At 40.7% G+C, this 17,686-nt stretch overlaps 1 protein-coding gene across 1 annotated transcript in view; it reads left to right on the forward strand.

Moving 5' to 3' along the window:
- The first annotated feature begins 2,102 nt into the window (after positions 1–2,102).
- The window catches only part of LOC119178547 (sorting nexin-13), a 61,812-nt gene continuing 46,228 nt past the window's right edge, over positions 2,103–17,686 (forward strand). The window contains exons 1-8 of the mRNA XM_075888389.1: positions 2,103–2,238; positions 3,813–3,925; positions 6,134–6,242; positions 12,261–12,350; positions 12,527–12,648; positions 13,848–13,963; positions 16,427–16,537; positions 17,258–17,346. Coding sequence (XP_075744504.1) covers positions 3,813–3,925; positions 6,134–6,242; positions 12,261–12,350; positions 12,527–12,648; positions 13,848–13,963; positions 16,427–16,537; positions 17,258–17,346 — 750 coding nt within the window. The 5' untranslated portion in view covers positions 2,103–2,238. The remainder of the gene's footprint in view (positions 2,239–3,812; positions 3,926–6,133; positions 6,243–12,260; positions 12,351–12,526; positions 12,649–13,847; positions 13,964–16,426; positions 16,538–17,257; positions 17,347–17,686) is intronic.

Here is a 17,686-nt window from a genome sequence, read left to right on the forward strand (position 1 = left end):
TTTACCATCTGGTGCTCTTTAACGTGCACCTAAATCTAAGCACAACGTCTATCTATCATGACGATAGTTATAGCGCGAGAACAAAACGACGACACAGAGACAAGAAGGACACGAGTGCTCCTTCTTGTCTCTGTGTCGGCGTTTTGTTCTCGCGCTATAACTATCGTGATGCCATACCAACTAGCCCAAGCTGCCACACGTCTATCTAGCATTTCGTCTACGTCGAAATGCGACCGCCACAAACTTTCAAGCGGGGGGGGGCTATGCAGAATGACCCCCCAAGCTTCTCGGGCAGACGAGTTTGCTCCCAGCTCGCTCTGCGGCGGCCATGGTATTGCGTGAGAGCAGCGTTGATAAAAATGGCTACAAAAACATGCGTGGCGCTGGAAACGCATGTGGTACATTTGCGGCGGTTATCAAAGAAACACCGTGTGCGAAAACGTCAGCGCTGCCACTCGGTCAACATTTCAACACTGCACTGATCGATCGTCGGCGGGATTGTTGCGCTATCTTCTTGTCCACTCAAACACGCGCTTCCCACAGGCGCGTTCGTGGGCGTTTGTCCTTTTTCGGACAGGTTCCTTCGTTCCACCTGCAGCATGCAAATCTCCACTCTCGAAGGTAGCAAGGGTGCACACGAAGCACTCTCGTGCTGCTCGTTTCGCTTCTCTCAAATATTGCAGATACGTATAAGGACGGGGCATGGAGGAAGGGTTACCAGGGGCGCTCGCACGGAGGAAGGAAAGGTTGCTCCACTGCGCAACATGTAACCATAACAACGCCGCCATTGTGCCCAGTGATTATGGCCGCCATGATGTCATTTCCGCCACACTTTTCACGTAGCGCGGCGGCTGGGCATGCCCTCTCCTACCTTTCCTTCCTCCGTGGGCGCTCGCATCATGGCGGCAACACGGCTGTGATTGGATACGTCGTCGTGAGCGCGGTGAAATTGAATGCGAGACGGCGTATAGTCGCGTGGTGATATCACTTTCACTTCCGCGTGCGTGTGTGCATAGTCTGCGCGATAAGGCTGATGGACTAATCGTGTCGCTCGACGTGAGTACTACTCCTTGGCAAACAGGGGCGGATCCAGACACTCTATTTTTTTTTCGGGGGGGGGGGGGAGGGGGGTTGAAGTAACACCGGTGAGGGGGCTTGGTCGTATTAAATTCCAGAGGGACCTGTTATGACCGGTTGGCAACTGGTCCTCACTGCCAATTCGGCTCATAAACCACTTGAACTGGTCCCAGTTAGAATATTTCCAACTGGAATGACTTTTTTTTTTGTTTTTACTAGCAGAAAAATCGTTACATAGTACAGATATTGATTGCCTAATCGATTGGTATGTGGGGCTTAACGCACCAGAACAGCCACATGAGTGACGCCGTAGTGGAGGGCTTTGGAAATATTGACCGCCTAGTATTTTAATACTTTAATAATACTTTAAATACTATAAAACTTTAATAATACTTTAAAACAATTTTTCCGTATGTAACGCATCACATATGTACCTACAATGCAAACTGCGTCACTATAGTGCACGTGCGTTTCGGCCATCACTTTTCCTCGAAATCGTTCAATATGAGCACTTGTATCCCACAAGCAGCGCCGAAAGGAGGGGGCTCGTGTTTTTGCTTGCAGCCCCACCCCTCTTTTCCCAACTTTGAACCTCCCGATCCTCAAGCGTAAACATAGGTGAAACACAACGCATAAGTTCCCCGGCTGTTGTTTTCAAATTTCTGCAGTCAAGAGATGCACCTTCACTTTTCGAGTAGACATCCCCACAAAACATTTGTAATTGCCCTTATGACTAACCTGCGTAGGCCCGTGTGCTCAGATTTGGGTGCACGTTAAAGAACCCCAGGTGGTCAAAATTTCCGGAGCCCTCCACTACGGCGTCTCTCATAATCATATGGTGGTTTTGGGACGTTAAACCCCACAAATCAAATCAATCAATCAATCTATGACTAACCTGGTGGACATTATATTCAAATGGCGCGCCAACACATTCCGAGAGGGGATGTTTTGTTGTTAGGTTGCAAATATGCGCACTAGATGGCAAGAGCATCGCCAAGGGCGCCGCTTTACGGGGAATTCGCGCACTCGTCAACCCAACATGGCTGACCTTGTGCGGTGGTCCGTTCCATATCGGCCGTCGACTATGACGTTTTTCCTCTAGGTTCACCGGGAAGAAAACAATCTGATGAGTTTCGGGACGTAGGTAGAGCGACTTTAAATGTAAGTAGATAGCATACGCTGCTCGTGATGTCGCTGGCTGTTCGGGATACCTGCGTGAATACTTGTCCGGCCGATACGCTCATTACGGTTTTCTACGTCGCTCCTTCACCGCCCCGTTACGGAATAGGTTTCCCCCCCACTTTCTGGTATTTTGCCGTGAGTTCCGTCATTGCGGACATAACGTACTAACCCGCATTCGAGAACGCCGAGTGTGTTGTGGCACTGCGTCAAAGGATTTGGAAATGGTAGCAATAAATCGTAACATCACCCGTCTTAGTGCTTTACCTTGCGCTTATGCGCGAATGTTATGTTTTACTGTTTGAAACCGGCGTGTTGGCAGCGTGTCCTGTCTTTCGGAACAATTTGCCAAGTCTGTGACACGTACCATTCGGAAGACATTCTGAGTCACGCATTTTACCAGTGCGCGTTTGATCGGTTCGCCGACTCTGCCCCCTGCACTGTGCTTTCATTCATTGCCTGTGCGCTATCTCTGTGTTAGGTTGACGCCGGGCGTGAAATCCTTTCAGTGTTCAGTTGTACTTTCCGTTATCTCTGTTTGGTACTCCCGCCCCAACCCTTTTTTTTTCCTGGCAGCTTTTTCAGGTTCCTTTTTTTTTCTTTTTTTGAAAACCTGCAGCATCCGAAGCTGTCTGACCAATAGGTTTCGGATAGATGTATACGCAACGCCGTAGCGTCACAGTCCAGCTCTGTTGATGAACCTCGGCTGTCAAACTATTTTGAGCTTTTCTTTTTTAAAATAACGAAACAAACACGCGATGAGTCACGATGGACATATTTCTGGGAGCGTCTTGTTTTTGCTGTTTTTTTTCCAGTAGTGCCAGGGACGAAAAACACGTGATTTGCAAGCGGTGGGTAAATTGAACCCTCTTTCTACGTAGTGGAGGATCAGTTTCACTCCTCTCGATAGCGGGTACAGCTTCATTCGATCTAAATAATGAGTAAAGGCGCTACTGTGTTTGATTTTATTTTTTTTTATTTTTTCCTGTTGTGTTTAATGCCAACAACCATAAATTGGTACATAGGCTTTAACCAGCGATTCAGTTATTTTTAGGAAAAATGAAATAGGAACGTGTTGTACGGAATCCCTATCGAATACACACCAAGTATCAAATTGATGATCTTTCATTGAAGTCCACACTAGCTTGTAATAATATTGTGTAAGTTTAGGAAATTCATTGACACTTCGTCGGAATTTACTACAAGAGTTCAGTTTATAGACAAGCACCACATGATCCATCTCATCTTGTTGTTTAATAGAAACAGTGTCATCGATGTGAGTGCCTGCTTTCAACGCCAGTTGGTGTCATCTTTCACTCTACTAGCATTTTATCATAGTATGTAGCACTCAAGCATACAGTATTAATGTCATTGAATGTGTATATAAAATGCATCACTAGTTCATCCTACCTGTTTTCTTTGTGGTTGGGACAATTTACCAGAACAAACAGTATAGCCATATACTTATTCTAGTACATGCCGCCTAGTCGACCTGTTAGCTGGGACCTCACCTAGCTGTTCGTAAATGTACAAAAAATAATGTGCTTGTGTTCCAGATGTCGCTGGGAGCCTTTGGATGGGTGGGGTTGGCCATAGTTCTTTTCTGGTCAACATTTGGATTTTGGGCCTGCTTTTTACTTCCACTCTGCATTTTCGTAACTATCTTAGGGTGAGTATACCCACTCTCGCATGACAGTAAATGCTTCGTACGTTGGAAAGATTGTCATGTTTTGTGGGTACTTGTTCTACAGTGGCTGGCATGTGAGCATTCAAAGGATGTGTCTGTTGTAAGATGATGTAAAAACAAAAATCCTTGATCCTCCCCTCTTGAGTAATGTGCAATTAGCTGGTTATACGTTTGTGCAAATGTTAGACATTTTGAAATTTGAAATAAAATAGCCAATCTTCGCCTATATTTTTGTTACACTTTATAAGTATTTTCAAGTGTGAACTGTGGCCATGGAGGTAAAATGGTGCTGCAGAAGTGTAATAAATGTCTTTGCGAAGGGTATTGTGTAAACATAAAACATCAAAGGCCATGTAGTCCAGCATACTGTGTTGATTTGAGTAGGAGGCAGTAGTGATTTTATGATGATCATTTAAGTCATTGAGGAGTTCTCCACAAAGAATTTTTTCTATCTATTCCTGATGCTATTCGTAGCTGTAATGCATAAGTAAACATAGTGTATGCCCATCAATTTGTAATTATTACAAATGTAGCTGTTCGAGATTTGCAAATTACTTATTTACATCTGGTGCTGTTGTGTGCAACATAAATAGTAAGGTACCCTGAAGTGCATGGTTTCATTCGCCAAGTTGATTCATCAAAAGCATGGATTCATTTCTCGTTTCTCCCAGCAATGCACATTTCCTCGGGATTACAGTCCCGCATATCTCCACACACGCCGCTTCCCTGGAAAATTTTAAACCTACACCTCCGAAAGCACCCATGTACTGAGGTTTTGGTTCCTGATGAAAGCAACCGTGACTCGATCAGGACGGAAGTGTTGTTTGGTCTTAAATACAAGTACATCGTGGCAGGCTTGTCTTCGGTTCGTTGTCCGAGAAACCTGACTTTTGCTCGAGGTCATTGAGGAAAACAAGGCTGTAGTGATTGCACATTGCCCCACTGTTCAGTCAGGCACACGTTAACAATGCCCGTGTGTACAAGATTTGACCTGGCATCTCATGCAATAGCTATATGGTTATGGCTCTTGGGTCTCTGTCTCTACAGCCATATTTTGACAGCAACAAAGTCACAAAACCTTATTGCAGGATTCATATAGTGCCTCTTCTTTGTTTGTTTCACGTTGTTGACGACAATGGCATGAGTTGCTGGTATTGTAATGAGTTTAATCAGCAACATCATGACACCATAACAGCTTAGTTTCATCCGAGCTGCCATTATGAACTTAAGGCCACATTTAGCTTCTTAGAATATGCTTGGGGTTTATTTGTTGCCACTGTTGCACTTATAAAAGTCATATTTTGCTTCGAAGCAGACTGTTGTCACAGAACTCATAACCATTAATTGCTTATTGAGAACTCTGTGCTTAGTTTTAGTTGTAAGCATTTATATTGTTGCTAATGATGCGCAACAAGAAGTTGCTCTGATGCTCCATATGTACATGCTTTATTGTCGTTCTGAGCTAGCACAGTTTAGTGCATTGAATGTCTCTTTATTAGTGTGCTGCTATACTAGAAAGAAAAGGGTTTTTGAAAGTTATGGTAAAGGCAGTGGATGAACCATCAGGTACAACATACATATGCTAATATAGACAGTTTTAGCTTAATAATAGGGTGATATAGCTATAAACTGTGTTTAAAATAAACTTAAGTGTGAATGAGGTAAACTGTCGCTATGACAGCTGTTGCTCGGATGTAAAACTGCAGCCATTGCACAGCAATAGTAATTTTTTTCTATATTACATTGTATTTTTGCATCCATAATATGTTTGTTTTGTATTAAGTCTGTAAAATTGTTACCAACCTGAGTCCTCCTGCTTTCACCCAAGGCTCTTCAGTATGTAATAAATACGTAGTAGATAGATAAGTCAATTACATGCAAACATTCCAAAACATCAGAAACAGTGGCTTAAGAACACTGCTGACTGTGCCTTTGATATTGCTTTATTTCCTTTTTAGCCACTATTAACTTCAAGCTAGTGAAATGAGTTCGTACCAGACAAACTTTTATGAAAGTGTGTTTTGCACCAAACATCCCTAACCACTTCCATGTAACAGCCTGCAAGTAGTGAAGTGCACTCGCTAGTAGTGAAATGCACTTGCTATGAAATGACTATAAAGTGACCCTTGGAGTAGGGGTTTTAGATTTCACCAAAGCTTATTGCTTGTTTTGATCTGTTCATTCTTCAAGCATCATATTTATGGGCTACTTGATGGAGTACCAGCAGCAGCTAGAGCCATCCTATGACCCTGTTCTACCACACATTCCAGAAAACCACTGTGTCAAAGGCCTACCCCAAGTAAGTGGATGGATTGCTGTTCTCTTGACCATTGGCATAACTGTACTCGCTTAGTCTGTTCATGATCTTAAACTTCGTTGTGAGCGGCGCTATGTGTAACCTGTCCTCATTTATTGCAGTCAACCCTTTCTCTGCCAAGTTCATATCTCACCTGCTCATGCATTTTTGTGCCAGTGGTGTGGCCTACTTCTCCAGATACTTACTTTGACCTACAGAGTCCCACACATAATTGGCAGTCGTTTCAAAGATTTGGCCACTTAGCATTCCAGAAAACCTATTCTATTATGGATTGCGTTGACAGATGCCCGAGAAGGTTAGCTTTTCTGGTTATTCAAAATGGTGTCCTGGCAGCCATTCCTCAATGGCAGTGTTTTTTTGTGCTTTTTCCTTTTATTTCAAGTAATAAACTGGCTTTTGTGAGCCGCATTCCGAGCCACTTATAGTAAATCAAGAAGTTGACTCCTGTAATTGCACAGCTCGCATTCACATAGCGTGATGTTGTAGCAGTGCCAAGAATATTTTTTATCACGGTGTAATGGATGAAGTGAAGTGAAAACAAAGGCAGGAAATAACATCAGTCACAACTTTTTGTTCTTGTCTATTTTAAGAGGAGATGCGAATAAAAAATGCAAGTTTATCCTAAATACATATTTCTTTTGTTTTTATTTGCTTTCACAAAATTAGTTTCTCTACTTTCATTAAAAAAAAAGAGGGGCGATTGAAACTAATCTCAAAGTAGTCTAAAGTTGTTTTTAAAGGGCTTAAGGTGGATACTTAAAACTTTAAAGAGAGCTTATTGTCTAGAGTCCCCTAGAAATGGTCATCTGGCTGTTTACCATTGCATTTCACATGAGGAGTCAACTAAATTCACATGCTCAAAATAACCATGGTCGTCAAGCTTTCATGATGGAAGAAATCATCTTAAAAATGTATCTTCTCCACATAGATTGGCTTTCACTTATACCTTTAAAATGGGTTTTTCTCGGTGTTCATTCTTGGGCAACGTCTTGAGTTTGGGCATCACGCTTGTAGTACTTCTGATTGCTCAATTGGGATGAAGTTTTGCCTATGTATTCCTTAACATGCGACGAGTGCAAGTATCTTGTTTCAAATTTGATATTGCCTTTATAATTATTACGAGCTTTACGTGAGAAATTAGTATGGTTTCATGATTCCAGGAATTCTCACATTACAATTTCTCTTGTTCATTACAATGTTTTATACGCACTTTTTTATGTTTATTTGTATTCTACAATTAATGTGGAGCAATATCTACCACCAATTGCTCAGAACAATAAGCGTTTAGTGCCATAAAATATTTGTCTATTATGAACTATACCTTACACTTTGTCATAGCACAAAACAAAATCTGTGCAACCTACTATAAAATTATTGCATACTCGAAATTATCGTAAATGTCTATATACAGCTAAAATATCATTTCTCTAGTCTACAGATCAAAGAAAATTTCTTTTTAATTGCATCTCGTCTTAATAGTGAAGATGCCAGCAAATACACACGCATTTGTGAATTGCAATCACACCATGGAGGTGAACTTGCAAAAATGCATGTCTATTTTAACAAACAATGAAATAATTGATATGCAGTGCTGTGCAGTGATATTTGTCTATGGCAGATATGCATGTTCTTGTTTGTTTTTCTGTTTGTTTGTTTGTTTGTTTGTTTGTTTGTTTGTTTAAGAAACCAAATTTTTATTGCATCTGAGGACTCAGATGTTATTTATAGAAACTTGGCTCACTCATGCAGGAAGCACAGTGTGTGGGCGTAGGGATCTTAATTCGGACAGATGGCCTCCATTCTACTGCCCTTTCGTTAATGACAAGAACAACACATGGCACGAAGGGCAATAAAAAGGCTCTCAACTATTGCTTTAATTGATGTTGAGGTTGACATATTGAAGTTTCTGTGGCCACACATATCTGCAGCTCAAGACTATAAAGAGTAACAAGTAAACTTTTCTTGTACATAAGCAACAGCTGTTGACAGTGAACGTCATTTAAAAAATTATGATGATGTTGTTGGTTCTGTAAAAGAAAGAAAATGCCACAGTGCATCTCCTTCACTGTGTGATAAACGGGGCACTGACGAGCAGTGCTGGGTCAGTTGTCATATACATCTAACCATGAGCAGCATCTTGGTTTGCGAAGAAAGATGCAGGAACAAAACATGGGTTTCAAGTTCCCACACTGGTTCCTTGTTGCGTTCAAGGATTTAGAGTGTTTGCTTTGAATAATTCATTTCTCAATAGACAGTTGTTACATTACATTTCAAAATAAATTGTGGATAGCCTAGAGGGTTTTGACAACCATCACTGAACACTGTTGACCCAAACATGCCACACTGCTTTGAAATTTGTGACACATTAGCATACTTGCTTAAAATGTAGTAATTATGAGGCAGAAACAACGCTAATTACTGGGGACGAAAAAAAAAGAACTTTTTGTAGATTACTTTACCGCAGTGACCCAACCCAAGAAAAGAAATTCATGATCTCGTACTACAGATTTTGGGCATGGGAAGTTTCGAGCTTGCACTTGAATGGCATCTTCGGCTGTGGAAGGGAAGTTACCTCAAACACCGCCCGATTTTCAAGCCATGCTATGAGCCAAACGAACGTGTGAACCACAAGATTTGAATCTACGACAGCAGCGCCGTCTGCAAAAGACACCATTCAGCAGATGACAATTTCCAGCGTCCTCTGTACTGGGAATAAGAGAGCAAACAGAAAACCAAAGAGCGACACTTACAAGACGCTACGGGTCCAGTGTGTGTGCGTCTGTTCTCCAGGCGGTTGTGCTGCATCAGTTCTGTACCAACCTGACAAGGGTTACGGTAATTTTCACGTCGCCTTTGGTGTCCACTGAAATCCTGGCAGCAAAAGTAGCCTTGTGCGGGTATGGTCAGACGATGCTCAGGCACGTTTTCTATTCAGCCCAGCCATGTTCTGCGGCAGTGCCAGCTGTAAATTACGCCTGCGATGATAAAACGTCACCACGTCGTCTGCTAGCGCGTGCGTGCTGATGGGATTGCACCACACTCCACCATCGACATCCGCGCTGCAGCGGTGGCGTGCACTCGTGTTGTAGCTGGCCCAATCGAACATGCGGCACTGCACGCGTGGTGCTCAGATGTTTGTACGGGACTACACGAGTGCTCAGAAAACGCCACCGGTGCCGCTGGTCGAAGATGTTATAAGAAGTGAATGTTTATTGTTCTTTTTTTTCTCTTAGCAAAAAGCTCCCGAGTACAGAAATAATAAAAAAATATGCTTTTAAAAGAAAACATTACAGTGCTAAACTGATTCAGTGTTCTTATTTAGAGTCTTTAAGGTAACCAGGCCCCCTGCTTTGCAATGTCATTGCTGAATTGAGAAGGGACCTCAGCCTTTCTGGCTAAATAGGCCTGCAGTTTGTGCTTATACAGACTGGATGAAAGGAGCCTCCAGCAGGTGCTGCATCAGTCAATAGCTCAACGGCTTTCCACTATACAGTACTGTGCGCTCACCCCGTTATGCTTCGATGGTGGTCCTTGACAATGAAGCGGGCTGTAAAACGTCTCAAAACTAGGTCTTGTCACTGTCAAGCCATTGTGCATTGTTTTCCATCCAGAAAATCTGCTGTCCCCCCCCCCTTTCTTTTTTCTTCCGTCCTTTTTTAAAATCATTGCACATTCGCACTGAAACTGGCACGTAGCGTGACAGAAACCGTACCGTCTGCAGCGACTCGGTGGCTGTGGTGGTTTGCTTTGAAGTGTCTGGCTTTAAAATGTCGATTCTTGCTACGCAGATGATGAAACTTTGCTACTCAAGTTTCTGGTTAAAACTGTTACAGCATCAGTGTCAGTGGGAGCCTCAAGCAGGTCTATCTGCCTGGCGTATAAATGACATGTGGCAGATATATTCGCCGGAATTTTGTACTTCTGGCTTAATACGGCCTTACACCTTTCAAATTGAACATATTCAACAAAGTACTCTATTGCCCTACTAATGAAAACCAGCTGATAAGGACACCAAGGAAATGTATAGGTAATGTTAACTGTACTGTTTTACTTGTATTTTAGTAGTTATGATATATATGTGAATAAAGTGTACAAAAATACAGCATTACTTCACTATCTGAAGGTCGCTGGTTCGGTCCCGGCCAGTGGCAATTCATCTTTTCATCCACTTCATTTTCTTCACATTTATATCATGATTATTACAATACACTTAAAACAGTGCAAATAATGTTCCCCATGTCTTTCTTGGCTCCGTTATCTGTTGGCTTTCATTAAGGTTTCGGTCAAATAAAGAAATGAGCCCTAAACAATTCCCCTCCTTCATTTATACAACCCAATTGTGTTTCTTAGGGGACCACAGAAAATTGCACCATCCAGGGATGCATAAAATCTGAGCGTATATATTTTTTTTTCTGACAAGGAAATTACTTTCACAGCACTAAACTAAAGAAGAAAATGGTGACTGGATGTAGTGCATGCTGCAACAACCATTGCTTTCATTGATCAGATTGGTAGGACTAGTATTAGTATATGACAATCACAGTGCTAGATAGCGGTATGCTTCCTTAAAGCGGCAATAAAGTGGTGAGTCAAATCAGTTTAGATAGAATAATTAACACCTCAAAACTCTCTAGTCACTCATTTTGCCAACCCAGGATTATTATGAGACGGGAAAATGAAGGTCAAAGTTTTTATTCATGAAGTATTATCAAAACTTCAGCATGGGAACGTCAGTTCAATCTCATGAACTTAGAAGTCTCTTGTATATTTTTGCCATATTGGATCAACAAAATTTTTCAAAATGAGCTTGGTGAACACTTTGCATCCTTCTTGGTGCAGTCAAAACGATGTTTACCAATGAATGATTACATAGGCCCTAGCACATGCTGTCAAGATCTGTCATTTTATGGGAGAGCTTGTGCTGGAACTCTAAGGTAGTGTCACCACCTGTATTTTCTTTTTTTGCACTTTCTCACTTACCAGGCGTCCTCTGGCTGTAACAGTGGTACCTTTGGCATTTTGCAATTCTAACTTACTTATACAAGAAAAACTTTTTTTCGCGTTTGTATCGCTGACGGCCTACATGCATTCTCGTGAAGTCGCCCCACCGACAGTTAGCCAGCTCACCAAGTGCATGTTTGACAAGACAGACACTTTTGCTTTACCTTGTAGAGACCCTCCCGTATCGTGCTCATGCCATTTTCAGCTGTTACATATAGCCATTGATGTGGATGCTGGCACATTTTTTGAAACCTATAGTGTGTTGCAAGAAAATGGGACCAGAGTTTTTTAGAACACAATAGGGTTGAAAATGTGGTAACAAGATTTAAATATATTGCCTTTCGTGAGCACGGTGTGTACTGCCTTTGTTGCACCATGTGATGCAGCCCAATCGAACAATCTAATACTTTCGGCCATTTGTGGGGACACTTCTGTCTGTAAATTGCATGTCTCTCGAAGGAAAAAAGGAATTCAACAATTCGCAACGACTGTGCTTGTCCATATTCTGTTTAGTAAACTACGATTGTTTAGGCATTTTGAAACATAAGCGTAATTAAACACACAAGAATGTCTGAGGTTGCTACCAGAGAAGATAGAACAAATCAATTCACAAACCATCATTTTCATAATAGCCTCATTTTTGCAGCAACAATCTTTCTTGTTATGATACTCTTATGATAGAAGTTGCATATTCGTAAGTTGGAAGCAAAATGATTTTGTTGCTTGAGTGCCAAGAGTATCTTCAAGAACTAAAAAATAAGTAAAAAATTCCAAGATCTTGAAATCATCCTGTAGTATGGCAGCCGTTACAGCTTGTTAGGTGTTGGAGTGTGAAATTCACTGAACACTCGTGTGCCTTCATCCATTTCTTATATAATCTTAACTACAGCAGTGTATAGACATTTGCTTTGTTGATTTTGTGTTAAGTTTCATGTGCTGTTTACCTTGTGATATCAACACTGCTCAGTGGATGCCTACTTTTCAACTATTTTGTTTTAGATTACAACAGCCATTCTAAAGCCACCGAAGAAGACTCGTTTCGTAAGGTATTTGACCGGGCATCCAGCCATAGATGACCCATTATCAGAGGTATGATATCCAGCATTTTATGTCAATTTCGCTCCTGGGGGGGAGGGGGGCATTATATATAGGAAATGTCCCTATCATGTCATTGATATTTGCTTCTGAATTTCAAGGTAGAGTTTGTTATCAAGTCTGTGTCTGTTGGAATTGATGTGGCAATGCTTCAACCGTTTTCTTTCCAGGTATTGAACTACATTCTCCGTGACTACGTGTACAACTGGTATCTTGACCTCTCAAATGATGAGGCTTTCACGGACCACATTCGTGACCTTGTTCATCAAGTTATTGTCAATCTATCAATGAGGTAATGTTGTGCATAAAGCGATGTTGTCATTTTCTTTCATTTTTTAGTGGCATGCCCGTAAAACAAAATTTGGTTATGTTGTTGGGACATTTGTGGAGTCGAAATGTCGGGCGCATTTTCATTCTGGCAGAAGAAAAACAATTTTCTAGAAAGCAATATGTTTAGTTCAAATTTGCTCTTAATTTACATTTTTGTTTGTTATTTCTTTTTGTATGACAAATTGAACTGCAGTGCACTATTTTTATGTTGTTTTCAACTAACGTCTTTAATTTACTACATTGTTTGTGTGATGTCAGTGCATGCTAAAGAACACCAGGTGGTCAATATTTCTGGAGACCTCCACTACGAGCGTCTCATAATCATATCATGGTTTTGGGACATAAAACCCCAGATATTATTATTATTATTAATTTTTTATATTGTTCATAATTAGTTAAAAATAACAGTTGCATATAGAGACATTAGTTTGTTGTAATGTAGTTTTCGGCCATTACTAACTTTTTCTTGTTGTGTCAAGCACATTAATTTTTTGCCAGTGCAAGTTATTTAAAATTATATAGGCCAGCTTTGCTGTGGCGGAATGTTGACAATTGAAAAAGTTACCTTTGTTCTGAAATGCTGCCTTGAAAGAATGTTGTAGGCAGAAGAAAAGGGACTGCCACAGTGTAATCCACATTCTACATTTTTATTTTGGGGGTTTTATTTTGCTTCTGTTTCCATCCTTGTGCTTTAACAATTTGCTTATCTTTACATTATAAAAAAGCATTTTTGGTCGCATCTTACGACGTGAAATGCTCATTATCTCATCTAATCAGACTATACCATGGTATATGGTATAGCATTATTATAGTGTGTAACTTAATTTTCCATTGTTTTTTTTTCATCACAATTTGATATATGTTTTTTTTTTTTCACATAGTAATGTTTGTCTTAAATATCTTTCTACCACATCACACTCTTTGGGTTTTTCCACCTTTGCCAATATTAGTTGATTTTGAGAGCCCCAGTTCTCGACACAGTCAGGACTCGAAAACAAAGTGCTAATGATAAAGTGAAATATGTCTTCTTCTATTTTGAATTTATTATCTTACTCTTTCTCTCTCTTCCGTGTCTTTGTGGAGTTGACTATGCCAGCTAATTGCTGAGCAAGTCTTTTTTTTTTTAATTCACATTGCTTAACCTTGGTGCATTTTTTGCAGGGCCAAAAATGTGGATTGGGTCCAGTACCTCACCATTCAGCTAGTCGATGATTTTGCATCCCATCTACGTCTCTTTCGCCAAGCGCAGTCTAGGCTAAAGCATAAGAAAGACGATGGTGAGAGGGAACTGCCTTATTTAAAAGCGCGAATACGTGTTTCATAAAAGATAGTCTTATGTGATAGCATGCATAGCTACAGGATCTTTTGGATGTATTCAGAGTGAAAAATGTTCCTCTCGCTGTAATTGCTCAAGTAATCTCAGTGGTTTCAGCGTCAGATATTTAGTTAGCTCAGTTACCCGTACTTGTAACCATATTGGTAATGAGCACAAAAATTCACATGGCAAGGGAATAGAAGTTCAAAAAAACTAAACAATGGGAAGAGCATTATGGTTCAACCCATTTCTATCTGTGCACATGCACCCATAATTTTCTTACCTAGACATCAGGCAGGAAGGAGAAAAAGCATATAAACAAAAGGCATTATAATTAGTAAATGCGGTACAGGACACAAGTTCACAAGTGGCCACACTCATAAAATTATGAGAGGGAGCTCTTCTCTTTGACAATTTTGTTAATGCCACGTTTCTGGCGCGCTCATCAAAATTCACAGTCTCGAGGGTTTTCACATTCTTCTGGGTTACCCAGCGACCGCCTTTTCGAAACCTAGAGTTTTCAGATTTATATTTCAGACACCATTTTCAGAACCACAGTTTAGAGTTCTATGTCTGCACCTGCAATCTTTCATCAGAATGGCCAGAGCTACAGAAGCGCAGTTGTATGCATTGAACTAATTACGCGGTCAAAGTCGCTCTTTCGGGCAGTATTCAGTCAGAGTCGGAAGGTAAAAAGAAAATGGAAATGGGACAAACGCTAACTGGCTAACCAACTTTATTTGGAAACGTTCATTAATTCATACAAGTTCAATCACAATGATCGCATGCAAGCATGAAAAGATTATTCTTTCTATTTTAATTTATGTACCTATACTTCAAGCAAGTTACAGTTGAAATTAGTTTTCTACAATACTGTCATGTGATAATATAGTAATGATTCAGTGTTATTGTTATGTATGTGTTATATTGTTAGTTTCATATTGATAATGTGATCTGTAATTATGTTTATTTTCTGCATTATACTATTGGAATTCCGGCCACTGAATTTCAAAGATGACCAAATTACAGCTTTGGCCCGCCATTTTTCTGTCTTCATTTAAATATTAAAACATAAGTGTTGATCAATTGATCGCAATCTTCGAAGTATCGTTTGAAGGAGCAACTGCCATAGCTTCAAGTGTTGTTATTTGTTGCGACTGCCACCCCATTGGTTTTAATTACCATATAGTCTTTAAAACATTTTCTGAAACCGGCTGCGCTACATGCTTGGCTATTGTAGCACTAATCGAGCCATTCAAGATTTCGAACAACTCAGCTACTGTACATACCTCTTGGCATTGTAAGGGGTCAAGCTGAGGCAGTCAAACCACTGTAATCATAAAGTTGATAGCCTAAACAATAGCTTTGTAGGCCTGTTTCAAGTCTAATTTCAGTCATGTTTTTCTGCATAAAGCCACAACTCTTTTATGAGGATTTTGAAGAATGTATTTGCTAGCCACCTCGATTACGAAAAAAAATTTTGGGTTCTTTCATGTTTTGGCGCATGCTCGAATAAAGAAAGCATTTATGCTCTTTGGTGACTCTTACCTTTTAGTTTTCAGAGCGAAAGCTGTTATGAGATCAAACACATGGGACGAGAGGAACCGTAGTTTTCTGCCACTGCCGCCGGTGTTCGTAACCAGTGTCGCAACAAATTAGGAGAAAAAAAAACAGTAAATAGAAACACCAATGACACAATGAGATTTGAACCTGGGTCCATTGCGTGGGAGCTCATTATCCTACCACTGAGCCACGGCGGTGCTTGGAACTCCTTTCTAAACTGGCCTGAGACAGGCTTGATGTCGGGAAAGGAATCGCGTTAATATGAGTAATAAAGTGTTTCAGAACATCAAGGGAACAACCAGGCATCTCGCAATGTGAATTGCGTAATGATTGGGTTGTCCAGTGCTCCGACCCATTAGAAAACTTTTTCTTGATCACCTATTAACTGTGGCACATACCCACTTCAAGCATAATTTTTCATCATCAGCCACTGCATAAAAAATTGCACAAAATTCCTAGCAAGTGTGTAGCGGATACCACACTCCTCCGAAGAATGACAAAGGATAGCATAGTGAATGATGGCCTACTACACAAAAATTAAGATTATTTATGGCATAGTGGGTACCCAGCAAGTGTGCTGTAGCAGTTACCCAAAGAGTGTTTAGAAAAAGCTCTAAAAGGCCGCTCTTCCAGCTTTCGCTGTGACTTTGCTGCGCGTCTTGCGTAGGCTTGGCGTTTCTTCATCTGATGAGCTGCTTACTTCTAATCGGTATGTGCAAAATTTAAAAAATGCCATTTGCATATGTGTACAGTGTCTCAAAGCTCTATCTTTGGAAACAAAGCTTTTTGTCGGTGACAACTTTTCTCCGGCATGCATTTATGTGTATGAATTCCCTTCTCTCTCCCTCCTACTTTATTTCAGATTTTGGAGGGAAAAGCCAAGATTTGCTTACGCTGTTCTTCAGTTTGGAAACCACCATGGAGCGTAGCATGTGTCGTGATCTAGTCTGCATTTCAAAAGAGCGAGAATTGGGTGAGAAGAAATTGTATTTACAGTACAAAGCCACATGTAAAAGAGTGCATTATGTCTCCTGAAATCAGAGTGGCAATTTCTTTGCTTGTTTAGAGGAAAAAAAATTGTATTTATCCAAAGTGATTATTTTGCACCAACTGCAGCCTACGACAGGGGCTGCTTTGTTTTTTGTTTTTCTGGAATATACAGTTTTGAACAGTGTGTTTCTAACACTATTGAAGGCATTTGTGATGACAGATATTCTTTAAAGTGCATATGTTTATTTCACTGCTTGCTCATTTGAAATAAACAGGAAAAACAGCCTTGTTCGTGTTACATCTAGTAAAGATGATATGAAACAAGTGTGCATGAGATATGGACCTCTAATGGAGAGGGGGATACCCTTCTTTTTTAGCTGTTGCACTGGAGACAAAAGCCGGCGTCAACGCCTCAGCAGTGTACTTTTGTGGAGTCACGGATGTTAACAACCCAGATAGGACTTATAGTGGCACTCAGGGAGCCTTCAGTAAATAGGTCTACACTTTAGAGCTGTCACATTCTTAGCCAAGCTAAATTTTTTTTCGACATTGTATAAATCCAAGTGCTTTAGTCATACAAATGTGAACATTTTGCATGGTTGTAATAGTTCAGTTAAAACAAAACAAAATATGCTTTCGCACATTTTCACATTATCGGGTCCTTGCCAAGTTGTTTGTAAACTGTCTGTGTGCTTGTTTACAGAGTACCTCCAACAAGTCGGAGAAGTGCTTCTTTACTTGGTTCTGCCGCCAGAAGACTTCCAAAACAAAGTCATGAGGATATTCCTAAGAGTAAGTCATCAGTGATTGTATTAAGATTGTTTCACAAACTGAGAACCGAAGAAAATATCTCGGGTAACAGTACAGTCCGTACGATTTGTGCACACTTGCAGAAATTGCACAGCAGATAGGATACCTCGGTAATTCTTCATTTCGTCATTGTCACATGACCCTTCATTTCGCATAACACATGAAGGCGTGTTTGGGAAAGAGTTCACAGCAAACACTACATCAGAAGGAGGAGGGGTGGGTAGTGCAGGGCTTATGGTTTCCGAGGCATTGAAGTGACACTGAACCTCAGTGAACTAGTTCGTCAAGTGCATTAGCAAGAGTGCTGTATCATTCACATGAA

This window comes from Rhipicephalus microplus, chromosome 1 (genome assembly GCF_043290135.1).
Source record: "Rhipicephalus microplus isolate Deutch F79 chromosome 1, USDA_Rmic, whole genome shotgun sequence".
Classification (NCBI taxonomy): Eukaryota; Metazoa; Arthropoda; class Arachnida; order Ixodida; family Ixodidae; genus Rhipicephalus; species Rhipicephalus microplus.